Source organism: Anopheles cruzii, chromosome 2 (genome assembly GCF_943734635.1).
Source record: "Anopheles cruzii chromosome 2, idAnoCruzAS_RS32_06, whole genome shotgun sequence".
Classification (NCBI taxonomy): domain Eukaryota; kingdom Metazoa; phylum Arthropoda; class Insecta; order Diptera; family Culicidae; genus Anopheles; species Anopheles cruzii.
In genome coordinates this window covers 3,111,208-3,134,627 of record NC_069144.1, presented here as the reverse complement: position 1 = coordinate 3,134,627, position 23,420 = coordinate 3,111,208, and the positions used below count along the sequence as shown (strand labels likewise).

Sequence of the window (23,420 nt, the reverse complement as noted above, 5' to 3'; positions counted from 1 at the left end):
CTTCCTTCGACGACTCTATGTTAATATAAATATTCCGGCAGAATGGGTTGAATCTATTACTCATCACTGTCCTGAGCTAAGCTATCTACATCTTTTTATAAAAGACCGGAACGAAGGATTTTTGGACTCGTTGGTGCACCTAAGAAAGCTTAAGGTAAGCAAACAAAACGAAAAAAGGAGTATTTTACTTAATTTGTTATTTTTACTTCATCGGGCAATTCGTTTAGATTCATGTTTTCCACGAACGTTCACTGGGTAAAATTGTTTTAACTGAAATGGGCAACCGATAACAATGGATGCTAGATCCGAACTGTATTAAAAACCGCGCTGTCGGAATGAACGTCAAAAAGACAGGATTACTCGACCGCAGTCCAGGGCTGTACTCTTATTGGTTTTTAACAAACCTGGTTTTATTTAATTTGTTTTGTTCAATTGACAATATTTTTAATTACATCCTTGTCCATCCCGCGCGTCACAAACATCAAGAGCAAACATACGCTGTGAATATACCAACGAGACCGACACAGTAATTATACGTATTTTGCATGTAACAATATCCACACACAAACACGAACATTATTTTACTTAAGCGGAAATGGGATGTGTTTTTGTTTCATTCAAACAACTGCCGAACTAGTTCGAATTTTTCCGGAGCGTATCACAGTGCCGCCACCTATCTCTCAACTGATGCACTCGCCGTTATGTGGTTTCCCCTCCAAAGTGGTCATTTCTAACACACACACTAACGGCCAGCTTTCTTCCATCGGAAAGGCTCGGTTTGTTTACAAAAATAATACGTCAATATTGCACCAGACCGTAAAGGCACATAAAACTAGATAATGTCGTGGGCTTGTGGCTGGAAATCATCCGCCATGGGTTCACCGGAACCAGTGACACCGATCGTTCAGCTTCCGATAGAGGTGACCGACCCGTTAACTTCGCCGTTGTGGCTCACTCGCTCACGTCGCTGCCTTTGCAAATTTTGCAGATGTTGTGCACCATATTCGATTACCTGGACCTGGAGAGCGTAAAGAATGCGTCCCTGGCGTGTAAACGCTTCAAGCAAGTCATTTTTTCGGATTACTATATCAAACGCTTCGGGCTACGCATTACTCTCGGCCGGAAGCTTAATCCCGCGGTCGCAAGTGCCACCTTCGACGAGCGTGACAGGCCCGTCACACGGCCCTTCGCGCTAGGCACCGGTCGGAATCTGTCGGAATGCGATCGGGACGAAATGACCCAACTGCTGACACAGTCGGAACGCCGGTACCGCAACGTGACGCTGGATTTCGAATACTGCAACGAGTCCCGTTCCTCGATCTCCCTGCTGTACCAGATGCTGTGTCCGCACCGGTGGGAACAGGAGCTCGTCGAGCTACGACTGCTCATAACGCACTGGGCGGACATGATGGTGGTGCTGGTGGTTCAAACGATTCCACACATGAAACGGCTGCGATCGCTCTACGTTTGCGCCGACACGGAAGTGAACCCCGCCCGCTTTGCCGTCGGTTCGCTGCATTTGCAGAATGACACGGTGACACACCTGCAACTGAAAGCGCTCCTTCCCGTGACCTTCTCGTTGCCAGCGCTCCGATCGTTCGACGTCATGTTCCACCCGATACAGCTGATGCAGGTGCTGTTCTTCCAGGAGCAGTTTTATCACAAAGGGTTCGAACACTTGAAAGAACTGACCATCACAAGCTCGGCGGGCGACAATTCGTTGCACCGGCTGCTAACCTCAGACTCGGTCTGTCGGCCCGCGTTCAAGAAGCGCTTCTTTCAGAAGCTGACCTGCCTGGAGAAGCTTCAGCTGCTTGAGAAGAGCACACCCGAAAGCATCTTCATAACCATCTGCCAATCGTGTAGCGCGCTGAGGGAGCTGCGCATCCGACGGTTACATATTCTCGATTCGGTCGCCCTGTGCCATCTTTCCAATCTTCGCCACCTGCAACGGCTAACCATTCATGCAGTGGCTTGGCGCTCGCCCATCTCGTTTGCTGAGTGCCATCTGCCGCGCCTAGAGCGGCTTCAGTTAGATTTCGCTTCGATCCAGTACAGCACACTAACCTTTTGCCCGGCGGTCACGAAACTCTCGATACATGTCAATGCACAGTGCTTCAAAGACCTGATACGAACCATTTCCGTTCACATGCAGCGGCTGACGGAACTTAGTGTGTTCACCTGCGACGAACTGTTCCTGAATGGCTTGATAAGTTTGTTGCCCCGTCTGAGGCATCTGAGGGTGTTCGAGTTTCAGGGGGGAATTTTTCCCAAAGGCTGGCTCAAACCCATCATAGCCAATCCCATGCCCGAACTCTATAAGCTCGCATTCCGAAGGTCAACGTTTGAGAGCCTTCCTTCCGTGAAGCATCCTGAACTGCGCGCAGCGTTTCCCAACCTCCAGTTACTCGACATTAGCGAGTGTAACCCTCCGTTGCTTATGGATGCTCAGAATGCTGTGTTGGCCGTTTGTTACCGAATGTAATAAAGCGTTACACTCCGGGTGGTTATTCAACAGAGACACGTGTTACTCAAGATTCAACCGATAAAGCATCCGACTGAGTGCGTGGATGCGTGGTGTAATATAAACTTTATTTTCCTATCGAACGACTGACAAATTCAACGCCAACGCCAACACCTCCCCCGATAACACTTGGCCACATAAACGCTATTTTGATTATTCGATGCGAGTGCGTAAGCACGTAAATGAGAGTATGTATGCCACGCCGGAATGGGTGAAAAAGGAAATCAATCATTAAAAAGTAGTGTAAAAGCAAGCAAACAAAAATGGCGCTAAAACGGCGGGGGTCTTAGGATAAACCGTAAAATGAAAAACACATCAACCACCGAGCGATACGTGTGAAACAATCTTTCAACAAAGAAAATGTTAGCCGGCCCCTTGCCCGACGGTTTTAGTTTTTAAGCTTCGACACAATGGTGCCGGTTACGATTAGTCCTAGTATCACAGCGATCACCAGCAGTATCAGCACCTTGCGGCGATACCGGTTCTGGTACGTGGCCGCCTTCGCCAGCTCCTGTGCGCCGTCCTCCACATTCTCTGCCGTTCGTCCGATCGAGTTTTCGATTGTGTCTGCAAAAGAAACGAAGGGCAAACTGTTGTTGGGGCATACTGTGGCAACAGGCGCAAACCCGGGGTCGTGGGCCGTACCAATGACTTCACTCTGCTGGCTGGTGAGGTTGCTCAGTTTCTGCATGATCACATTAACGTCCAGCACATTCTCTTCAATCTGACGGAAGCGCTGTTCGCGTTCCACCAGCATGTCCTGCTCGAACTGGAGGCTCTGCTGGATTTGCATCTGTTTCTGCAACAGCTCGGACGAGCTGGAGCTGTCACCCATACCGTACGAGGCCTGATCGTCTGCCTGCGAGGCGTTCACGAGAAACACCTGCTTCATCTTGGCCACTATGCTCTGCAAGAGGAAAAAACGCGTTGGTCGCGTTAGTGGTGCTCTTTCGGGAATACTACCTCTTCCGTTACCTGTTGGCTCTTGGAGTAGAACTCAACCACATGCTTGAAATCGGAGGTCAGTTTCTCCACCTGGAGTCTCTGCTGTTTGTCACCACCGCGTGTAGATCCCGTTAACACCGCCGTTAGCCGCTGCAGGTCGTTCGTAGTGGATGTGATCCGCTGGTTCGTTCCCGTTTGGATGTCGGTGCTGTAGAGCAGAGCCAACGAAGCCGATTAGTATTTTACCTCAAACAACGTCGTCGCACATACATTTTATCCCGCAGCGACTGATTATCCTTGGCCGTACCGACCGTTCGGTTGGCCTTCTCCAGAGACTGCCAGCTTTGCTTCACGAAGATCGTGTTGGCCGCGATCGATTCGCTCAGCGAAATGAACTCGGTCGGACTGAAGCCCCCGAAGTTGGCATCCGTCGAGCCCGTCCCTCCTGCCGTACTGCTCATGGCTCCGTAATCCCGTTGACCGATTCCGCGTGGCAAACCGAGACCTTCCCTTGACATAGTTCGTTGCGGTGTTACTGGTTTTTATTCTCGCGACAGGTGGACACTATTTTGTGAGGGGGGCGAGAACAAATTCAGTGAGAACGATTCGTAACGCACAGACGTTTGCGTAGAGAAGCTCAAACCACGGATTCGTATGCAGATTGTGCCGGATCCGCTCAGGAGATGGAACTATACTTGGCCCGTTCTTCCAACAATCCAGCGTCCCGTGTGAGCGTAAAAGCGAAAGTTAATGGGTTACAGTTAAAGCCAAGTGAGATAAGCCAAGCACGATCGTCGGAAACAAGCGTCAAACGCTTCGCGCTGCGGATGACTAACACACAATGGTTCCTGGTCCGAACGAATTATGATCCTTATCAAACTGATGCCACTCGTGCTCGCGCTCGCGCTATTCTGTTCCGCACCAGCCGCAGATTGGCTGGTTTAGTTTGTGCGACCGAAAGTAAGGTACCTTTTTTTTCTACCTAGGCCGATCGTACGGAACGGAAGAAGCCCGATAACGTCTTATTGTTGTTATTTTTATTGATCGGAACAGGCAACTCCCAACTTACCACAGCGAGTCCCCCAGTCGGTGGCCACCGCAATCGGGGGATGGCCAATAGAGTCGTCAAGTGCGGGCTAATTAATGCTCAAACAGCCAACCAGTAAGAATTTGCTCTCTCTGGTGCTCGAAAGAAACAACGCAAATTACAATAGAAACCTTCAGAAACAGAAGGTAGCAGATTCGCTGTGACAGCTGACGGAGCACCAGCAAAACACAAAGAATCCGCCCGATTATGAAACTCAAACGTTCACTCAAACGTCCATTCGAGCGCCATTTTGCTATAGCTTTCTCTTTCTGCCTTCTCTCTTGCTGCTTTCTGCCTTCTCTCTTGCTATAGCAAAATGGCGCTCGAATGGACGTTTGAGTTTCATAATCGTGGGGAATGACGGCTATTTGTTTACGTTTTTATGCTTCCGATTGTTTGGAGTTCTTTGCGACTTGTTGAAGTGGCCAACGAACCACAAAAAGGGAAGCCTTACGATGGATACCGATACTGCTAATGATCCGGAAAAGACACTACTAGGGAAGTTGCACAGCAAACTGCCGAATGTGTGTCGCGTGTGTCTGTCCGAGGACTCTTTAAAAAGCGACGAAGGATCTCAGGAACTGTATCCGATCAAAGACATTCTGGTGCAGCAAACCGATCGTACCGACAACAATATGCACTCGTTCTGCGACATTCTTTCCGTGTTCGTCAACGACGAGGTAAGACTCATACTTTTTTCCACTCCACGGCCAAGTCCTAACCAGTGGCTTCTTCCCTGCAGCTCGAGGACGCCCACGGAGACCTGGTGCCGAGGAGTGTGTGCCTTAAGTGTGCGGATATGGCACAGACAGCGTTTCAGTTTGTCCTGCACTGCCGACGAGCGGATAAGCTGCTGGGCGAGCATTTCAATGGTTCGAAAAACAGTGACCCCGATGACGACGGCACGATTGAGAAAGACACGGGATCGTGCGAAGAGAAGTTAGAGTTTGATCTGCTGTTGTCGAAATCTGATACCTTGGAATTGTTGGACACGGCCGAAGTGGAGGACGGGCCGCAAATAGAAATCATCGTGCGGAGCGAAACTGAACAACGGAAGCGCTTACAGTGTGATAAGTGCGAGAAAACCTACAGCCTGCCGCAGACTTTGCGTCGGCATTACAAGACGCACGATCAAAAGGCGAAAACGAAACATTGCCCGTTCTGCGTGAAAGTGTTTGCCCGGGCAGATGACTTGGCCCGCCACTTGCGCATTCACACCGGCGAGCGTCCGTATTCCTGTAAGCTGTGTCCAAAGGCCTACAAACAACTATCGGGGCTAAATGAACACATTCGAACGCACGGAGCGATACCGCACTTCCAGTGCTCTGTATGCAACAAGGAACTGACCTCCCGCAATGGACTGTATGTGCACATGCAGGCTCACCGTGGTGAAAAGCGGCACTCGTGTCCGTATTGCAGCAAGCGCTTTCTTACATCCAGCGAGCGTACCTCACACATGCGTCACGTCCATGGCAACCAAATTGCTTATGAGCCAAATTTCATCTGTCCGAATGAAAACTGTAGCAAAACATTTGTAACGAAAGGTGCCGCTGAAGCCCATCGAAAAAAACATTTGAAATCTGATTAAATAAAGCGCTGTATTGTCAGTGAACCCATTCTACGCCGGCGTCCAAAGAAAGCATCCCTTCACCGGCGTCGGTTTGAAGCCCCGCACCACCTCGTTCAGCTGCAGCCAACAGCTTAAATTTTCCGTTTCTTGAGCAGCAACAGCATCGGGATGGTCGCTGGCGGTTGGAGTGGTAGCATCCTGAAACACCTTCAAATGTTTGCAACAACTAAACGGTGAACTTGTCCCATTTACTGCCGTGGTCAGTGTTATGCGATACTGTGGGCATTTTACGGGCAGCTTGTAGTCATCCAGTGGAGAGCAGAGACCGCCATTCAATGGCATGGCGGCGGCGGCGGTGGTCTTCATCAGAACATGGACGTTCGTTGGCCCCTTTACGTTAGGATTGCCACTTACTTCGTCGGACAGAGTCAGTTTCATGGCAATTTGCCTGAGATGTTGCTCCAGCGCGTGCCGATGGTTGTGGCCGTGATGGTTCCGGTCAATCGGAGGCAACCGAACGACGAACGATTCCTTGGCAGTGTAAATCGTAGTTCCAAAAATGATCATGGCTTCTTGCACCGTCGGATTTTCTTCGAAACATTTGTCAATTATCTGTAGCGAAAGGGAAAAGGTTCCCTCATTCTCTTTCTGAAACTCCTTTAAATTATTCAATGCTCACCTCGAATAGATTATCCACACTTTGCACCGTTTGTTCCGCTTGGTTTTGTTGTTTTCTTAAGTGAATTTTCTGCATTCCGTGCGCAGTTGCTTCGTCGCTGTCGTTTGTCCTAAAGTTTTTAACCATCTTGCGAAACGCACCATACGTAAAGGGGATCTGTTCTCGATGGTACAGAAGAAGCTCGACAATTGTGCGCACAATCTGAGCCGCACACTGCTGCGTGACCATTGGACCATTAATTTCAACGATAATCGGATCCATTTGCGGATTGTGGCGCGATCGTTACTCGTTCAAAATAAACAGATCTCAAGCCGGTTTGGCTTTTGACATTGGTCACTGGGTGTACTAAAATTTAGAACACATCTAATCACGGGCTACATTTCCCACAGGGTGCACACAAGAACTACATACTTGCTGGAATCGCTTTAAAACCCCTGAAGTCGTGAAACTAAAACCACTTTAACCGCTAAAACTAAACCACCTTATTCAACTATAATCACACAGTGTGCTTTATTTGCCGGCATGGCAAATTTTAAGCAACACCAAATCCTTCACCTTGTCGTAGTCAAAGTAGCGGGGAAAATCCATGCACACATTTATCAGCTTCCAACGGTTCACACCGAAACGGTTGTTACGCTTTTCGAAATATCGCAAAAAATAATCATAACAAGGAGCAACCGACTCCATGTCCTCCAGCGTGAACACATACCGCTTTTCGAGCGCGATATAAATTGCCTTTAGCTTCGGGAGCTCGAGCAATAAACTCACAATTGTTCGCACAAACGCTTCGGTTATTTCATCATCGTAGATAACTGGCAAGAAAAGGGGACAATTAAAACAAATATTGAGTCAAACGCTAAGAACTTTCGCTCACCGTCGGCCGCTATGACGTAGTTGATCGTTTGCAGTTGATTTTTAAATTCTCGCGTAAAATCCTGGTAACTGGTTTTGAAGTTAAGCTCCTCGACGTTCATCCGGCAGTGTGGGTTCGATAGGTGGGCATTCCTTTGAATGTTGCTTCTGATCAAATCCAGCAGACCTCCAATGTCGATGTCTTGCAAAAAGAAATCATTTATTGAGCGCTGTTTGGATGGCCCAACGATTCAATTTAATTCCTACCAGTGCAGATAACTTGCCGTGCGTACATGCTGGCCACGATACTGGTCAAACCGACGCCGGAGCCCAGTTCAAGAATGTGACTATTTTTAAACTTTCGCTCATTATGTAAAATATAGTCTGCCAGCAGCAACGCTCCGCGCCAGATTTGCAATCCCACCAGGTCCAAAAACGTTGACTTACGATGCTCTAACGATGATGAAACGGTTCAAATTACCATTCGTTCCGCCCGGAACTATTAATATACGTATCGTAACAATTGATCGTGCGCACATACCAATTTCGATAGCGCCCTTTCGGAGACGTTTCACCAGAACATCGCCGTCCTTGTCAACCTCAAGCGGGGTGTTGTTCGGCACTTTAGTAGTAGAACCTGAGCAGCAGTCATCGTTCAACTCCGCATCGTCATCTTCACCAGGCTCGGAAGCACTTTCTGCATCAGTATCGGTTCCATCGGCACTTTCTTCTCCATAACTTTCCTCGTCTTCATGTTGGGCATTCGCTGGTGCCGCTGCTGTCCCATTGCTTTTCGGGGTAGATTTATGTGCCTGTAATCCATTACTATACACCGTCCCATTCGCTTCAGCAATGCTCGACGGCGGATGGTGACTTTGGTCAGGGTAAACGAAGGTAAATTTAGACACAGCATCTGAAGAACGGGCCGCCGGGAATTTTTGGGGTAAGAAAGAACGTATGAATGAGCGGTATCTGACACATATTTCCGTCCTCCAAGCACAGGCTAGATCACAGTCAGTTGTGTTAAGCACCGAAAATTTGCGAGCGCATTAAAAACAGACAAGTATACTCACTGCCATTACCAGTATCTGTACTGCAAAATTCCGCTTCAGCGTAGAGCTCGGAGGTTACTTCGAAAGACGACATTATTCGTAACACGCGGCGCGCCCTTCAGATGCGGGTGAAGGCCGTATCCTTGCGTTGATTCCCGATGCGGGTTGATTGAACTCTGGTAACAAATGCGATGCGCCAATTACGCCGACACCATCTGCAATAATAAATCGGTGCAATAATACATTGCTACGGCATAGAGAAAAAAAGACCAACCTGTGCAGCGCTCATTCAAGCTCGTTGGATGACAATATTCGACTAGGACAGAAGGACAGAACAGGCTAAGCTGGTTGTCTAGTCACACGAACATTATCATCAGAACTAGCACACCAACATGTGGCTACAACAAAAGCGCGCGCGAGTATAAATAATTTGCCTCATCTCGCGTCTCGTCGCGTATTGTACCAGCTGTTTCGGGCGGTCAAAAGAAGGCATGTGTCTTATTTTACAGGTTCACGTCGGTGGTTCGTAAACTTCCAACAGTCGAAAAGAAGGACACCAACACAATGCTCCTGAAAGTGAAAACTGCACGTGATTTGGAACATTATTTTTGGATCAGGCAACGTAGGACAGAAACAGTCGTCAGGAGGAGCGCGGGGCGGTTCGAGGTATTATTAAACTGGATCCGTATCAGACATAAAGCCTGGTGAATGGCATTCTTGGCAAAACGTTCCAGCTCACGGAGGGAGGGCAAGCAATCAAGACGGCAGACGGTGCGAATCGAAGGTCTAGGGCAAAAGCCAATCCGGTAGCGTTTACGTCTCGTCGGTCAGTCGTAAAAATCACCGTACCATCCCCGGGCGAGAATTAAAAATAGAACCCTTCTCTCTCAACGACTTGCGGACTTGCGGGTGGGGATGGTATGCAGTCGGAATCCAATACGCGCGTTTACTCACCTTTGCGTGCTTTTTGCGCGTGGCGTCTGGGAAGGATGTAAACAAAACACTGGTGGCCGTGACGAGTGTTAAACAATCAGCTGTTTAATGACGTCATCCAAAAAGTGATACCCAAACAAAGAATGGATCAATAATTCCTCCTACATTTACATCGGTCCTGTGGCTGGGAGTTTGTGGAAAAATTGGGGGACTAAATTCAGTTACTAGTCCCATTAATAGCCTAAAAGATGTAGGAAGTGTTCACGGCGTGCTGCGGTACCAAAAAGTACACAGCACCCTTAACGTCTAATTTGACAGTTCGTTCGTTCGAGAGCACACTACTTTCGTGCTACAGCAAACCATTGTAAACAATCGGGAGCACATTGAACTTATTAACAGCTATTGGTGTACGAAAACAATGGAAGACGACGAAGAAACACTTTGTCGGTACGGAACACAGCTTCCCGCGTTCGAGGAAGGTAAATATGGTGCCCGCGCCAACCGGCCAATCGACCGTCAGGCTGATCGTGTTTGTTCGTTTTGTATTGCAGATGCCGTACCTTCGAAGAAACCGATCATGGTGGAAGATCAGATTGTGCTCGACAGCAATGGCAAGCGTCGGTTTCATGGGGCGTTCACCGGTGGCTTTTCAGCCGGCTACTGGAACACGGTCGGTTCGGAGGAGGGCTGGAAACCGTCGGAGTTTAAGAGCTCGCGACTCGAGAAAGCTTCCTCCCGACGCCAGCAGCAGCCGATGGACTTTATGGACGACGAAGATCTGGGCGAATTCGGTATCGCTCCGCAGCGTGTCCAAACCAAGGACGACTTTGCCCACACCGGTGGCCCCAGTGCGGCCAGCAAGGCACACAAACGCCGACTGGACCTAAGCTTCCCCAGCGGCCCGATACCGGGCCAACCGGTGCTGCGGGCACTGCTTGAGCCGGCCAAAGAGAAAACGGCGGTGCGGATGTTGAAAAACATGGGCTGGCGCGAAGGGCAGGGTGTCGGCGAGCGGCAAACGCGGGCGGAAAAGAAACGTGCCAACAAGCGCACCAGCAAGGAGCAGTACGTGATGAAAGTGTACGGATGTGAAATACCGGGCCGTACAACGGAACGCAGCGATGCCCACTCCGAATCGGACTCGGACAGTGATTGCTCCGACTACGAGCTGACCTTCGCACCGGACGACTTCGATCCGCTGGTGGCATCTATGAAGGATAACACCTTCGGCCTCGGCTATAGTGGTCTGGATCGTGGCGGAACGGCGAAAGGCTTCAATCTATTCGACACGCTCGAGGTGGTGGACAGAAACAACAAGAAACTGTCGATCCGTGGGCAAGCCTTTGGCATTGGGGCGCTAGAGGATGACGATGATGTCGATGTGTATGCCCGGGACGACATGTCACGGTACGATTTCTCTCTCGAAGATCGGCAGGCTAAAGCCGGTGTTAAGGCACTAAAATCGGGCCGCGAAGCTAACGCACTGGAAGGATTCTGTTCCGTGAGCAGCGGCCAACGGAAAGCGACAAAGAAGGTGTTCCGATCGACGATGCCGGATTCTTTTAAACCTCGCCACTGGGAAGAACGACGAAGTCGTTTTGAGCCCCTGGACGAGGATAAGGCTTTGAAGATTCGTCAAAAAAACGAGTACAAGATTCGGGGCTTGGGAAGGCACGATCTCGATCCAAAGTCGAGGGCCGAAATCCTCGGAGAGCAAACTATTGTAGCCCGAACGGTGCCTGACGAGCCCACTAGCAACAGCGAACCGTCCGGGGCAACAGTGGCGGATCAACCAGGAACTGAGAAACAACCAGCTTCCGGCACAGAGCCCAGCAGCCATCTGATCCCTTCGGGATTGGTGAAGGAAGCCAAGGTTTTGGAGCAACCGTACGTCGGTTCGACAAAGGCGGGCTTTAAACCATTCATTGCCTATCCGGACAAGCAGGACCGCTACGAGCGATTCCTGGCCTTTCATCCATCGGAGCGGTATCTGACACGCGATCAGTACCTAGAATCGCTGCAACCGCTAAACCTTTCCGCCTGGGACCGTGAACGTGAGCGGAAAGAGTTTATGCAAGCCGAACGTATGTACCGTCCGCTGGCAGGACTAATGTCCGATCGTTTCGTGACTGCATCGACGCTAATTGCGGAGAACACCATCACCCTCGATGGCACTCCCGGAGAACCGCGGCAAATCAAAATGCAGCGAACGCAAACGATGTGGAAACCGCACAAGGATCTCTGTAAGCGATTCAACGTGCCCGAACCGTTCGGTGGCCTGCTGGCGGACGACGGAAACACGGAAGAGAAGCGACGCAAGGAGAAGGCTAAATTTTCGGTGTTCGACTACCTGGAGGCACCGGTCACGAACAGGCGTGATTTCGTGACCCCAGTCGTAATACCAAGTGCCGCGGCTGTGGCGGCCTCAGTAGACCGAAAACCGGGCATCCCTCCTCCAGCGGCTGGGCAACGAATTTCATCGAAGGAATTCTTTACGAACGATTTTCCCCCGACCGACGACAGCAGCCCATCAGCGCCAGCTAGACCAATGTCATCCAATGCCGTCGCACCGAAACGGACGGTCGAGCAGAAAAAACCACGGTCCGCTCTCGAGGAGCAGGTTCTGCAGGCGACAAACAAGAAACCGGAAGAGAAGCGTGATCTGTTCCGATCGATTTTCTGTAGCACCAGCGATGAGGAAAGCGAAACCGACGGACCGTCGTCGGCGAAGGAGGGACCGGTTGGGCTGACGGACGAACAGAAACTTAAGCTAGTCGACAGTTTCGTGGCCATTAAACCGGCCAGTGAGGTAAACATTTTACGCAACAATTCTCCACCGCGGGGCATCTTTAAAAGTTTGTTCGAATTCCGTAAACCACCCGGACCATCGGCTGGAGATGGCGGCGAAGAAGGCAAGCACACGGAAGACAGTGAGTCCAGCAGCGGTAGTGGTTCATCGAGTGCCACTGAATCGGTGCCGGCGGGTGAGGAGGACGACGGCCAGCAGCAGTACTACGGCCCGAAACTGCCTACGGCGTCCGGTGCGGGACCGAGCAAAGCATACCCCGGGCCGGTTGCCGAGAGCGCGAAAGACGAAGACGTGTGGATTGAAAAGAAAAAGAAAAAACACAAAGACCGCGGCCACCAGCGGCGACGAAGCAAATCGAAGAGCGGCAAACACAAACGGGAGAAAAAGAAGCACAGCAAAAAACATAAAAGCAATAAACGCTAGCAGCACACAGTATAGGTTCGCTGAAGTAAATCAAAAGCCCGAGTACATGTATAATATACATATAACTAATGTGTCTATTATATATTTGAATTCAGCTTCTCTCTTGCCCCGCAATTGGGCGCGGGGCGCGCGCACGAGTCCTTCGAGCGGCGCGGGAGTGTACACATAATTTCTCGTGGGCCACACCACACTTCAGAAAGTTCTTTTTGATTGCGTGATTGAATTGCAAAAGTAACCAAATGAAACGAAAATAAAGGAAAAGGCAAACCATAAAGCATAGTGAACGTAAAGCAAAAAAGAAGAAGTCAATACAGTTAAAACAGAAATACAACCGAAGAACACTAGATCGTTCGATCCTACTACACACTGCTGTTGCACGGCGCTCTCCCCAAACGTCAACAAAGGAGGCGGTTGTGGTGCCGTCACCGCAAGGTGCTTCCAAAAAGATAAAACCCTAAACGAACGGTTGGGGGGGGGCCGTTAACGAAGGCGAAGGCGATTAAGAATTTGAAATCCGACCCGTGACGCTACTCTCTAACCGATAACGTATGCGCTTGGTTGTTTAGTTTTGTTTTTAGTTGTTGCATATCCGTACGTGAGACGAATGGCAGTGAGAGTGCATGAACACTTTCTTCTTCACCTTTCTACTACTACTACCACTACTACTGCGCTGTCCTGCGCTAACCTGTGTGTACCGTGTCGCGGGATTAGCGCAGGTGCAGGGTACAGTGTATTAAACAGTAAGTTAACAGCTAAAATGGGGAAAAACACTCGCTTGTCACACACACACAGACACACACAGACAGACACGCTCTGCTAAGAAGCTGACCGGACAGTGGCAATTTGCACTTCTGTCTGCGACCCGAACAATCGGACTTGATCGGGCCTTGTTGAGGTGTGCCTTGGTGGGTAGCGTTCCCCTGTGCAATTCTGCGCCTGCCGTGTGGTACAAATGCTACGCCGGGGAGGCCGTGGTCGTTCCAAATCTACTCCCTGATCTCTACTGATCGCGCCCTTGATATACTCACCGCTGCGTATTGTTTACCAACCAATGGCCTTGTCGTGTTCCCCTTTATCTCTCTCTCTCCCGGGCGATAAGGTATTTTACGTATAAAAAATATCCTATTACAAGATACACTTCTCTGTCGCGATTCCCTGTCTGAATGTGTGTCCACCTTCTCGTGATCATTGGTATCGACCGCCCAACATAAGCTCTCTATCTGTCCGACTTCCACGACACACGCTGCAGGACACGCTATCGATTGGCCGGAAAATGCCAAAATCAGTTCGACGTGCGCTTCCGCTGCTGCGACTGCTGGTGGTGGATGCCTAGGGAAAGAGATTTTCTTCTGGTCATTATCGGGGACATGATCGATTTCAGGTGCTTGTTCAGCTGCTGCTGAGCGGCAGTGCTGGATGAAAAAGCGGACAGTCCGCCGGCAGTGGTTGGCTTTTTGCATAACAACGAAAAGGATGATGGTGGCGGCGGCAGCGATGGAACTGCCGATGATGACGATGATGGGGAGGATGTTTTCTTGGCAGTCGAATGAGGGGCGGCCCCTTTCGCGCTGCCCGCCGTGACCGCGGATGGTGTTTGTTTGGCGTTGGCGTTGCTGGCTGCGCCTTTGGTGGCGGCCGTGGCAGCGTTAGCGGCGGCACTGGCACTACGGCGTCGGGGAGGCGATATGGCTGTGATGATGGCACGATGAGCATGATGATGAGCATGATGATGATGATGATGTCAATGGAAGTACCACGGAAGCAACGAACACGACGTTTGATTAGAAACGGGGAAAAAAGAAGAAAAAAGAGGCAAAGGAAAAAATAAAGTTAGTTCCAAGGAGTAAAAGGAGCAACGAAAGTGCAAAACAGTACAAACAAGTGTTAACAAAAGAAGTATGACCGCGCGCGCAATCCGAATTGAAGGCTAGCGAGAAGGCTTGGCTTGACGACGAGTGGGGTCCGCTGCTCACCTGTGGGGTCCGTGTTTTTGGCGGGCGTAATGGTGGGTTTCACCTTGCGTTGCTGCCCTTCGCCGGCGTTGGTGCCGGTGCCGGAGGTGCCTGCGCCGGCACCGGTGCCACTGCCTCCGACGGTGGTGCCATTGGTGCCGGAAGACGACGAACTTGCGCCCGCGCCAGACGTTAGTCGTTCTCCGGTGCCACTTCTAGGTTCCGGCTTCAGATTCTCGGGCCTGTGCACCGCCACCGTGTTCCAGTACGTGCTCTGCTCGGCACGATGCTCCGAAACCGTACGCTGCAGCTCCGGATTGGTGTGCAATATTTTCTACAACAGACAGACAGAAACCGAACGTGGTTCACACATAAAGGCCACACGCCGGTAGTGCAGTGGACGTACCCTGAGCTTGCGAATGGTGCGCTGCATAACGTCGGCCGATACGAGCCCAAAGTCAAACATCGAGCTCATGTGGAGCACAAAGTTGCGGTACAGGTTGCGGGCCCACAGCTCGCGGCCCCGCAGATCGATGAACATTTCCAGCGCGATCGGAATCTGGCAGTCGCCGACGTACCCGTACTTCATGACGTGCAGATTCCACATCTTCATCAGTTCCTTCTCGCCCTCGTTCACGTCGGTAAACTCGTCGATCATCTGCATCGTCTTGTGCTGCAGCCACAGGGGATCACTTTCCGCCTCGGAATCGATGTCCAGTTCCCTCGGGTGCACCGGCAAACAGGTCATGGTGTGGTGGTACATCCTTCAAGCGTGCAAAACGAGGGTTAGGGTTCGGTCATTCGGTTCGGTTTCCCGGGTGTCCGGGGGGCTTACCTATTGTGTCCGGTAATGAACGGCCGCTGGCTGTCGTACTCGTTTTCCTCGCACTCGATAAACTCCGACAGGGAGTGCTTCTGACGCCGGGGGCGACAAACGAGCAGATTTGTGACCACCGTTCGGCGTGCCGGTAGGAAACGGCGCGTGAATGCGGCCGAGGGAAAGAACAAATCCTGCGGCGCCCCGTTGTACGAACCATCGTACTGCTCGTTCATCGTCACATCGATCTGGGCCCCCTGCGGAATCGCCACGTACGCGAACATGAACCGGGCGTGGTTCAGCTTGAGATGCTTCAACAGCGAGTACAGTGCCCCACAGTTGATGCTACACCACGGGCAACGGAACACCCGGGTGTGCTCGGTTCGCTGGCGCGAGCAGTTGTTGTGCGTGAACTGATACACCACAACCTTCGTTTCACCGGTTCCGAGGCCGTTTGTATGGTCGGGATCCGGCATGTCTTCCACCGGCGGCGACTGCCCGTTACTGCCGAGCGGCTCATCGAGTGGCCCTGCGGTGGCAGCGGCCGGCGTGAGGATGCTGTTGTTGTTGATGTTAATGTTGAGTCCCTTCTTGAAGGGCGCCGAAGTCGAAGACGGTGACATGGTTTCGGGTGGCTTGTGGTTCTCCTTGTCGCTCGAGCCAAGCAACGCTTCACCGACCCCCGCACCGCCCAGCTCCGCTGCCACCGGACTCGAGCTCTCGGACGGCCCGAGCGAAGCTTCTTTGGTCCATTGCACCCGCAGCTTCAGTTTGGGCGGTATGTTGCAGCCCTCGTACTCGTGCAGGGCGTTGCGTATCACGTCCGTCATCATCGCGCCGTCGTCCTGCGAGGTATTGCTGCATTCGTCCTCCGGCGAGTACTCCATCACCTCGTCCCCATCGGGCGTCAGTCCCATCGTGCGATCCCAACCCGCATCCTTGCCGACGACCGTCGGCTGCTGGACGGCGATTTCGTGCATCACCAGCTCGTAGTCAGCGTTCGTCACCTGACACTGACCGTACTTGTCGTACAGGATGAGCTCCGTTCCGAAAACTCGCGTTTGGATGTGCAGCTTCTGCCGTTTGCACGTCGGTTCCTCGCCATCGTTTTCGCCGTCGGCAGCGCCACAGTACACATCCACCGCGCCGTTGCCAGCGACCGGCACGGAGCGCGAGATCCGAAACAGCAGCACGAAGGACGTCTGCGGACCGATCGTGTCACCGTTGGGCGATCCCTGCGTGCTGAACATATCCATCGGTATGGTGACGTACTGCCGCTTGGACTCGCGAACACCGAGCGGCGGCACGTCCCCATCATTCGGCGGGTTTACCCGCGCCTTGGCCTTCCCAACCGAAAACTGCATCAACCCGGACGAAAGGGCGTGCCGCTTGTTGTGCGTGATTTTGATCAGATTCGTTTCAATGACCACGCTCCGTTCCAAGCGACCACAGCCGTCGAACAGTGCCGAATTGGTCGACTCATCGAAGAAGCCCAGAAACAGTATCGTCAAGTACTCACTGGTTACGCTCCCGCCGTCGCCTGCCGCCGTTGCCATGGAAGCGGCGATCGCCTCGGCTTCCAGTTTCGCTACCTTTTGGCCGAGCATCGAGTCAATTTTGAACGTCTGGCGCGACTTGTGAGATCGCAAGCAACGGTTGCGCATGTACGACAGATTCCGGGACAAAAATATCGGCTGGCAAAAAGTAAAAAGTATATGTATGTATGTGCATGCACCACTCTTACTGTAAACTACGCTCGTAGGGCTTCGGGGTCAACTGCCGCCGCCGCCGCCGCCTGCTTACCATCAGCATGTTTCGGGTGCGTAGAAATCGATAAATTTGCGACGGTTCTGTGGTGGGAAGAAGTACGAGACAGTGTGCGTTAGAGAGGGCTCGTTCGAAAGGGCTCGGGACCCATGCATGGCGCACTTACTCTCTAGTGCCTGCATGAATATTTCGAGATCCACGTTTAAAAAATCCATCTTCTCCTGTTTGGGCACTGCGACGTCCAACGCCGTGGTGGTGGTGCCGGTGGCCTCTTTTTCGTTCTTCTTGTTGGATGACATTTTCCTACGGTTGGTTCCTGCGTTTCCCTCGCCGTTTACCCCTTGCCAGCTGTTTTCCTGCTTGCTGCTGCTGCTGTTGGCGATCTGTTTGTCCATTCTCTGTCAGCAAAACCGATTCGCTCCGATCCGAATCGCGCCTACGAAGGTTCGCTTCGAAACCACGGACACGATTCAGACATACAGAGCAGCGGCCGCGTCGGATCCTTGTGGGCTATTTTCTGCAAAGCAACCAAACACTCCGATTGACGAAAGGGCACCAGACAAAAAAAAATAACAAAACGGCAGGAAATGACGGACAGGCTTCTTCCTTCCGAGGCGAAGGCACATCTTTTCCACAGTTGCCGTCTCATTCGCTCCTTCGCGTGTTACGCCCTCGGCGACCGTTCTGAAGGCGTCTGTCTTTCTCTGATCTTTGCGTCCCCAAAATTCCCCCTTCCCGGAGCAAAGTCGAGCGCGAGGCCGTACGGAAAACCAATCCGGCGCGGCAACCCCAGCAGCAGTACTTTGGGTGGTCTTGGCCACCGAAAGAAGGGTGAATTACCTGGCTTAACACACACTTTCCTTTCCGCACCAGCAGCCGTCACACGCAACCACACAGCGCAACCTAGGAAAAGCCCAAACAATCGTCGCTGGTTTCACGCCACTACATCGCCCACGGGGCGGGTTTCCCTGGTGCCCCCACTAGTGCTCGTTGCGCCGAAGGATGAATTTACTAATCATTTGCTAAAACTAATCCGTGCAGAGAAAATTGGAGTCAATTTCCTCCTCCCGCTCAAATAGTTTGACAGCGACGCTAGGGATTGTTTTAGAACATACGTTTTTTTGCTCTCACATAAGCAGGGCTGCTTCGTTAAGTCTGCTGCCATTTTGGTCTAAAAGTCGTTGTAGTGTTCTTTTTGTTGGTTTCTTCTTGTTGTGCTGAACAATTTGTTTGTTATCTTACGATGGAGTCGAACCTGAATAAAGTCTTAAATATGAATCGACAGCAACTGAGTGGCCAACTTTATAAATACACCAACGTGGTAAAGGGTATGATTTTCCTGAGCCATTTCCATTCACGATCGGCCATTTGTTACGATCCATTTGTTCTCCCGCAGGTTGGCAATATCGATGGTTCAGTGTCGATGCCCAAGGCGGCCTACTCAGTTACTTCTTGTGCGAGCCCGCAGGAGATGATTCGACCCCCCAGCTGGTGGGTAACGTTCCCCGGGGTCAGGTGCATCTGGCCGGTGCCGTCATTTGTCCAAGTGACGAAGACTCGAAAACTTTTACGGTAAACTGTGCGTCGGGTGACATGATGAAGTTACGAGCCGTTGATGCTCGCGCCCGCCAGGAATGGGTCGACGGATTGCGCGCCGTAGTTGAGAGTCATTCCAATTCGACCGGTACAGCGCTTCCTCCACGCGACCAATTGGCCGCTCACGATGCGTTTGGTGCGGCTCGGCAGCAGCTACAGCAGACGGAACTGAGCAATGCAGCGTTGGCACGGGCCATCGAGAACCTAACCGGACCGCCTTCGCCCACCGACCCCGATCTGTTGGTTCTGAAAGCGCTTTCTGCTGCCAGCACGCACTGTTTGCTCCAGTGCCTGGGATTACTGCAGAGGCACCCGACGACTGATTTACTGGGTCCCGACGCGAGACTGGACCAAAGTTTCTAATCTTAGCCGCCCGTGACAAGAGGCGTCCTCCATTGTCCGCGACCAGCACCAGCAACCTAGGTCGGTGCCAGGCACCCCACTTGAGACACAAAGCCCAAATATATTAAATCATCGTGTGCACCGTTAATTACTTTATTGGCAATCGAAAGTACTGTACAGTGTTCTACATTCTCGGGCCGTTTATTCGCCATACCATTTGCCTCTCGCTTCCCGTGTGGTGGCTTGGTTTATCAAATTCTTATACTTTCCAACGGTTTCCTTGAAGTACCTGTCCTCTTTTTGCAACTCCACCAGGTTGACTTTCTGCGTAACCTTGCGCGAAGCCTTCAGTTTGCGGTTGCGGTCGTGCTCCTGTCGAAGGCGCTTCTTTTTCTGCTCCTTGCGCTCCTCCTTCAGCCGTTGCATGTGGGCATCCGCTTGGGACAGCAGCTTACGATTCGACCGGATACCCGCTTTACCCTTCTTCGACAGCTCGCCCGTGAACGCGGTGACCATCTTTTCCGCGTCCCGTTTGCGTTCTTTCTTCCGCGGTCCAGCAGGAACGTCGCTGGGGGCCGCTGCCTTCGGGTTGTTGAGCTTCTGCAACACGGCACTGGGAGCTACGGCCAGCTTTTCCATTGCCAATCGCTTGCTTTCCTTCTTGGTGAGCAGCTTCCGTTGCTTCTTCTGGCGCAGCTCCTCCATCTTCTTCTGGTACGTCGGGTTGTTCGCGCGTGACTTTTCCAATCGCTTTTGCTTGATGTTGTGCACGTTGCGATCCTCGATGCTGAACGAAACGATCGGACGGTGGTTTCGCCCGAATACGGTCGGATTGTTGTTCAGCTTACGCAACACCTCCAGTGCCGCTTCGTGCCGCTTGAACGCGAGAAAGCCGTACCCACGGGACCGTCCCGTCGGGTTGCCGAAGGAGGGACGCGTGTCGCGCATGACGCGACACTCGCTCGGCTTGTGCGCCGTGAGCTTTAGGACCATGTTTCGCAAATCGTCGCTTGTGAACTGTTCCGGTATGTTGTGAACCGTTAGCCTTTCGCGGGAAACGAAGCGATTGTAGTTTTTCAGCATCTCATTGTTACGCTGCTCCAGCCGCAGCCTTTGCGCCATGTCCGGCTTGGAAACGTCCTTGGCCGCCGGCGAACCGGCCATGATGAGGCCCTCCTTCAGCAGGTACAGATTGCGCGAGTCCTTGGCTTGGCGACCCAATCGTGCCTTTTCCCGCTCGCTGACGTCCTTCTTGCGCAGGGCTTCCAGAATTTCAATGAACTGATCGTGCACCTGCAACTTGAAGCTTTGCCGGCAGCTCATCTGGGCCGAGTCCTTCAGTTTGAAAATGACAAATGCCGATCCTTTCGAGTGTCCCGAGATGGGTTCCTTGTTGATCAGGACCTGCTCCACAATGCCGAACTGGGCCATTACATCTTTCAGTTCTTCCGCGGTCACATCGAACGGTAGGTTCTTAACGAACACCGTGCGACCTTCTTCAAGCTCACTGTGGGACTTCTTTTCGCGCTTCACGGCGCCTTTAAGGGGCAGCTCCGGTTTCTCGTCTTCCTGCTCCGTATCGCTACTTTCTTCAGCTTCCCCTTCTTCCTCTTCTGCGTGCCCATCGTCTTCGTCCTCGCTATCCTCTTCATCGTCACCACTGCTCTCCTCCTTAACCTGAACGTCCCCATCACCGTCGCTTCCGGTTTCTTCCTTCACCTCTTCCGGTTTGATCGCTTTTGTGTGTTTACCCCGCTCAAAGGTAGTTTTGTCTAGTGCGTACCGAACTTCCAGTTTTCGTCCCATAAAAACTTCCCCGTCCATCTCGCGCACCGCGCGTTCCGATTCTTCTTTTCGGCAAAACTGCAGAAACGCACATCCGACTAACCTTCCGTCCGGTCGTTTCAGTATGTTCGCCTCCTCTAGCTCTCCGAAGCGCTCAAACTCGCTGCGGAGCTTTTGTTCCGTAAGTTTGTACGATACATTGCGGACAATGATACGATGCTGGCGGTGATTAAACACCCGGCTGCGCTTACGGAGACCCGTTTTAGTGTAATTACCAGATGCTTGCCCTTCGCCAGTCGGTTCTTCTTCCGCCTGTTGGGTGCCGTTGTTTTCGGTCGCTTTCTCCCGCTTCCGCTTCCGAGCCGCACCACCTTTCGAACGCATGTTTGCTCGACAAACTGCTAAAGTGACCGGAATGTTTCGTATTTCTATTCCAAAACCTAGTTTCAATACCAAAGAACAAGAAACACGTTGTTTGGTTCGTTGAGCACTGCGATCTAAAAACATTGGCTCTCATCGTCGCTCAGTTTGACAGATGAACGGGAGCACTATTTTTTAACGAAAGATGTTGCTGTGACTATTCTCTTCGGGGCGAGAATGGTCGTTCTTGTGACGATAGATTTGCGCTTTTTATGGGTTTTAATTTTTGCACACAGAACTTTCGTTGTTTAAACACATCGTTGTGGGTTTCACTCACTGCTGGAGCGAACGATGCTGCTGCTGCTGGTTTCGGATGTGAACTTTTTTATGAACTCTTAGGTTATGTGACGAATGGAATCTTTTGTCACACACTCTACACGAAAAGGGTTTCTCGCCGGTATGAGTCCGGATGTGCGTTTGCAGTTGCGAGGAGCGCGCGAAATTCGCCGGACAGTAGGGACACTGGTAATATTGGTCCTTGTTGTGCACTTTCATATGTTTGTTCTTGTTTTTGACCGAATGGAACGCCTTTTCGCAAACCGGACACACGTAAGGTTTTTCCCCAGTGTGGGTGCGGATGTGCACCTCAAGCTGATGGAACTGAGCGAACTTCGACGAACAGTGGGGGCACTGGTGATGTTGGTCTTTGTCGTGAAGCTTCATGTGTACCTTCCGGTTGTTGGCCGAATGGAACGCTTTGTTGCACACCTTACACACGTAAGGCTTTTTACCAGTGTGTGTATTTATGTGAAACATCAGCCTGGATGCCGTCCGGAACGTGGCCGGACAGTACGGACACAGTCGGTCATGCACGACGCTGTGGATGCTGGGATTAACTTTCGGCCTGTTCTTTGGAGCAGTTTCTACTGGAACCGTTCCGATGGTGCGTTGTTGAAGATCGAGTTCCTCATCCGGTGATGGTGATCGTGGCTCGAGCACCACGATATATGACTGGTCATCGTCTTCTTCTAGTTTTACCTCTAACAACTCATAATCCGAGCTCCCGTCCAAATCGTCTCCATCGGTTGTCTCATTCGTGCTGGGATTAGTTTCAATTATCTCGTCTTTTTCAACACTCCTTCTGACGTCCTCATCTTTCCCAGTCACCGTTTCGGTATCAATGGTGCGCTGCGTAGCATGGTCCTCTGGAGGTATGGAAGGTTTGTTCAGTTCTGCAGAAAAACGGTTGATCAACTCATCGTTTTTAATGCATTGCCAGCGAAACAAGTACAGATCATCCAGACGCGATTCGCAGATCGTACACAAATTCGATGGGAATCCTGCTAGTGGCATAACCTGTGCAATGCGCAAGAAACATATCTCTATTGTGATATCGAAAAGGTTGCATGTTTAGTAAAAGTACAAAGTACCTGAACGCTTGTACATTCAAAGATTTTCTGTAACAGATAATCGCCCGACTCGTCGTACGCTAAAGGCTCCATTTCTTCATCCGTCGACATGCACAACCGACATATTTTTGGGATTCTGGAAAGGAATGTGCTAGTATATATTTTTTTTTATTATTCTGCGCAGACTTACTCGTTAGCAAATGCTTGCTTAAGGAGCGCTAATGTTTCCATTTTGACTCCAACAGTTTGTTAAGCAGAAAACTAGAACTGTTTTCTTTGCGATTGTTTGCTAAACAAAAGTTTCTTTCGTTGATTTTTGACAGATCCTATATGAAATCAAAACACGGAAACTCACTGATGCTGTCAGTATTAAGTTGGAGGCTGTCAGTTCGTTCAGTTGAACGAAATGGTGTCCGTTAGGAGAAAAGTATTTTCTTACCATCTCATCCTAATCATCTAATCTACATCTAATTACAATTACGGTATTTGCTGTTTGCTGGTATTTATCGCCTTCTCTG

The 23,420-nt window shown here is 51.2% G+C and overlaps 10 protein-coding genes across 13 annotated transcripts; 4 read left to right on the top strand and 6 right to left on the bottom strand.

Annotated features, from left to right (window-relative positions):
* The first annotated feature begins 826 nt into the window (after window positions 1-826).
* LOC128268781 (uncharacterized) lies at window positions 827-2,519 on the top strand. The gene is made up of 2 exons (XM_053005998.1): window positions 827-920; window positions 989-2,519. The coding sequence occupies exons 1-2, from the start codon at window positions 840-842 to the stop codon at window positions 2,483-2,485; spliced, it is 1,578 nt and encodes a 525-aa protein (XP_052861958.1). The 5' UTR covers window positions 827-839; the 3' UTR covers window positions 2,486-2,519.
* A 12-nt stretch (window positions 2,520-2,531) lies between these two features.
* Window positions 2,532-4,698, bottom strand: LOC128268782 (syntaxin-12). 3 transcript variants are annotated; one of them, XM_053006001.1, is made up of 5 exons: window positions 4,539-4,697; window positions 3,740-4,033; window positions 3,500-3,677; window positions 3,170-3,431; window positions 2,532-3,091 (listed from the first exon to the last, which is right to left on the bottom strand). In XM_053006001.1, exons 2-5 carry the CDS (start codon window positions 3,985-3,987, stop codon window positions 2,913-2,915), a joined length of 867 nt encoding a protein of 288 aa, XP_052861961.1. In that variant the 5' UTR covers window positions 3,988-4,033; window positions 4,539-4,697; the 3' UTR covers window positions 2,532-2,912. The 3 variants fall into 3 exon arrangements, with proteins under 3 accessions (XP_052861961.1, XP_052861960.1, XP_052861959.1); XM_053006000.1 differs by adding an exon at window positions 4,113-4,174 and having other exon boundaries at window positions 2,532-3,431; window positions 4,539-4,662; XM_053005999.1 differs by having other exon boundaries at window positions 2,532-3,431; window positions 4,539-4,698.
* Window positions 4,699-4,959: 261 nt separating this feature from the next.
* On the top strand, window positions 4,960-6,176 carry LOC128269334 (zinc finger protein 878-like). Its single transcript, XM_053006774.1, has 2 exons — window positions 4,960-5,236; window positions 5,299-6,176. Exons 1-2 carry the CDS (start codon window positions 5,012-5,014, stop codon window positions 6,142-6,144), a joined length of 1,071 nt encoding a protein of 356 aa, XP_052862734.1. The 5' UTR covers window positions 4,960-5,011; the 3' UTR covers window positions 6,145-6,176.
* LOC128269335 (uncharacterized) lies at window positions 6,136-7,066 on the bottom strand. Its single transcript, XM_053006775.1, has 2 exons — window positions 6,806-7,066; window positions 6,136-6,738 (listed from the first exon to the last, which is right to left on the bottom strand). Exons 1-2 carry the CDS (start codon window positions 7,064-7,066, stop codon window positions 6,175-6,177), a joined length of 825 nt encoding a protein of 274 aa, XP_052862735.1. The 3' UTR covers window positions 6,136-6,174.
* On the bottom strand, window positions 7,013-9,093 carry LOC128269331 (methyltransferase-like protein 22). 2 transcript variants are annotated; one of them, XM_053006771.1, is made up of 7 exons: window positions 8,984-9,093; window positions 8,731-8,924; window positions 8,199-8,570; window positions 7,925-8,110; window positions 7,680-7,859; window positions 7,217-7,617; window positions 7,013-7,150 (listed from the first exon to the last, which is right to left on the bottom strand). In XM_053006771.1, exons 2-6 carry the CDS (start codon window positions 8,801-8,803, stop codon window positions 7,316-7,318), a joined length of 1,113 nt encoding a protein of 370 aa, XP_052862731.1. In that variant the 5' UTR covers window positions 8,804-8,924; window positions 8,984-9,093; the 3' UTR covers window positions 7,013-7,150; window positions 7,217-7,315. The 2 variants fall into 2 exon arrangements, with proteins under 2 accessions (XP_052862731.1, XP_052862733.1); XM_053006773.1 differs by lacking the exon at window positions 7,013-7,150 and having other exon boundaries at window positions 7,313-7,617; window positions 8,740-8,924.
* Window positions 9,094-10,009: 916 nt separating this feature from the next.
* LOC128278145 (G patch domain-containing protein 1 homolog) lies at window positions 10,010-13,085 on the top strand. Its single transcript, XM_053016814.1, has 2 exons — window positions 10,010-10,121; window positions 10,194-13,085. The coding sequence occupies exons 1-2, from the start codon at window positions 10,061-10,063 to the stop codon at window positions 12,872-12,874; spliced, it is 2,742 nt and encodes a 913-aa protein (XP_052872774.1). The 5' UTR covers window positions 10,010-10,060; the 3' UTR covers window positions 12,875-13,085.
* Window positions 13,086-14,156: 1,071 nt separating this feature from the next.
* Window positions 14,157-17,805, bottom strand: LOC128269496 (polycomb protein suz12-A). Its single transcript, XM_053006977.1, has 6 exons — window positions 17,577-17,805; window positions 17,447-17,493; window positions 15,662-17,337; window positions 15,233-15,590; window positions 14,848-15,160; window positions 14,157-14,563 (listed from the first exon to the last, which is right to left on the bottom strand). The coding sequence occupies exons 1-6, from the start codon at window positions 17,803-17,805 to the stop codon at window positions 14,157-14,159; spliced, it is 3,030 nt and encodes a 1,009-aa protein (XP_052862937.1).
* An 827-nt stretch (window positions 17,806-18,632) lies between these two features.
* LOC128277311 (oxysterol-binding protein-related protein 11) lies at window positions 18,633-19,486 on the top strand. The gene is made up of 2 exons (XM_053015756.1): window positions 18,633-18,738; window positions 18,807-19,486. Exons 1-2 carry the CDS (start codon window positions 18,654-18,656, stop codon window positions 19,367-19,369), a joined length of 648 nt encoding a protein of 215 aa, XP_052871716.1. The 5' UTR covers window positions 18,633-18,653; the 3' UTR covers window positions 19,370-19,486.
* A 6-nt stretch (window positions 19,487-19,492) lies between these two features.
* On the bottom strand, window positions 19,493-21,642 carry LOC128277310 (RNA-binding protein 28). Its single transcript, XM_053015754.1, has one exon. It carries the CDS (start codon window positions 21,638-21,640, stop codon window positions 19,550-19,552), a length of 2,091 nt encoding a protein of 696 aa, XP_052871714.1. The 5' UTR covers window positions 21,641-21,642; the 3' UTR covers window positions 19,493-19,549.
* A 184-nt stretch (window positions 21,643-21,826) lies between these two features.
* Window positions 21,827-23,057, bottom strand: LOC128269492 (zinc finger and SCAN domain-containing protein 2-like). Its single transcript, XM_053006973.1, has 3 exons — window positions 22,924-23,057; window positions 22,094-22,849; window positions 21,827-21,856 (listed from the first exon to the last, which is right to left on the bottom strand). Exons 1-3 carry the CDS (start codon window positions 23,011-23,013, stop codon window positions 21,827-21,829), a joined length of 876 nt encoding a protein of 291 aa, XP_052862933.1. The 5' UTR covers window positions 23,014-23,057.
* Window positions 23,058-23,420: the final 363 nt, after the last annotated feature.

Bases quoted from the DNA above. Each gene is read 5' to 3' on its own strand.
- LOC128277310 (XM_053015754.1), bottom strand. From the start codon at position 21,640: ATGTTTTTAGATCGCAGTGCTCAACGAACCAAACAACGTGTTTCTTGT.
- LOC128268781 (XM_053005998.1), top strand. From the start codon at position 840: ATGTCGTGGGCTTGTGGCTGGAAATCATCCGCCATGGGTTCACCGGAA. The intron at 921-988 runs GTGACCGACCCG...CAAATTTTGCAG, and splicing joins TCGTTCAGCTTCCGATAGAG to ATGTTGTGCACCATATTCGA.
- LOC128278145 (XM_053016814.1), top strand. From the start codon at position 10,061: ATGGAAGACGACGAAGAAACACTTTGTCGGTACGGAACACAGCTTCCC. The intron at 10,122-10,193 runs GTAAATATGGTG...TTTGTATTGCAG, and splicing joins GCTTCCCGCGTTCGAGGAAG to ATGCCGTACCTTCGAAGAAA.
- LOC128269331 (XM_053006771.1), bottom strand. From the start codon at position 8,803: ATGTCGTCTTTCGAAGTAACCTCCGAGCTCTACGCTGAAGCGGAATTT. The intron at 8,111-8,198 runs GTATGTGCGCAC...CATCATCGTTAG, and splicing joins AAAGGGCGCTATCGAAATTG to AGCATCGTAAGTCAACGTTT. The intron at 7,618-7,679 runs GTGAGCGAAAGT...TTTTCTTGCCAG, and splicing joins CTACGTCATAGCGGCCGACG to TTATCTACGATGATGAAATA.
- LOC128277311 (XM_053015756.1), top strand. From the start codon at position 18,654: ATGGAGTCGAACCTGAATAAAGTCTTAAATATGAATCGACAGCAACTG. The intron at 18,739-18,806 runs GTATGATTTTCC...GTTCTCCCGCAG, and splicing joins ATACACCAACGTGGTAAAGG to GTTGGCAATATCGATGGTTC.
- LOC128269335 (XM_053006775.1), bottom strand. From the start codon at position 7,066: ATGGATCCGATTATCGTTGAAATTAATGGTCCAATGGTCACGCAGCAG. The intron at 6,739-6,805 runs GTGAGCATTGAA...CTTTCGCTACAG, and splicing joins GTGTGGATAATCTATTCGAG to ATAATTGACAAATGTTTCGA.
- LOC128269334 (XM_053006774.1), top strand. From the start codon at position 5,012: ATGGATACCGATACTGCTAATGATCCGGAAAAGACACTACTAGGGAAG. The intron at 5,237-5,298 runs GTAAGACTCATA...TCTTCCCTGCAG, and splicing joins CCGTGTTCGTCAACGACGAG to CTCGAGGACGCCCACGGAGA.
- LOC128269496 (XM_053006977.1), bottom strand. From the start codon at position 17,805: ATGGACAAACAGATCGCCAACAGCAGCAGCAGCAAGCAGGAAAACAGC. The intron at 17,338-17,446 runs GTAAGCAGGCGG...ACTTTTTGCCAG, and splicing joins GCACCCGAAACATGCTGATG to CCGATATTTTTGTCCCGGAA. The intron at 14,564-14,847 runs GTGAGCAGCGGA...CCATCATCACAG, and splicing joins CAAAAACACGGACCCCACAG to CCATATCGCCTCCCCGACGC.
- LOC128268782 (XM_053005999.1), bottom strand. From the start codon at position 3,987: ATGTCAAGGGAAGGTCTCGGTTTGCCACGCGGAATCGGTCAACGGGAT. The intron at 3,678-3,739 runs GTATGTGCGACG...TCTGCTCTACAG, and splicing joins CAGTCGCTGCGGGATAAAAT to CACCGACATCCAAACGGGAA. The intron at 3,432-3,499 runs GTAACGGAAGAG...TTCCTCTTGCAG, and splicing joins TCTACTCCAAGAGCCAACAG to AGCATAGTGGCCAAGATGAA.
- LOC128269492 (XM_053006973.1), bottom strand. From the start codon at position 23,013: ATGTCGACGGATGAAGAAATGGAGCCTTTAGCGTACGACGAGTCGGGC. The intron at 22,850-22,923 runs GTACTTTGTACT...CGCATTGCACAG, and splicing joins TTGAATGTACAAGCGTTCAG to GTTATGCCACTAGCAGGATT. The intron at 21,857-22,093 runs GTTTGCGAAAAG...ATCCGAAACCAG, and splicing joins AAAAACCTTACGTGTGTCCG to CAGCAGCAGCATCGTTCGCT.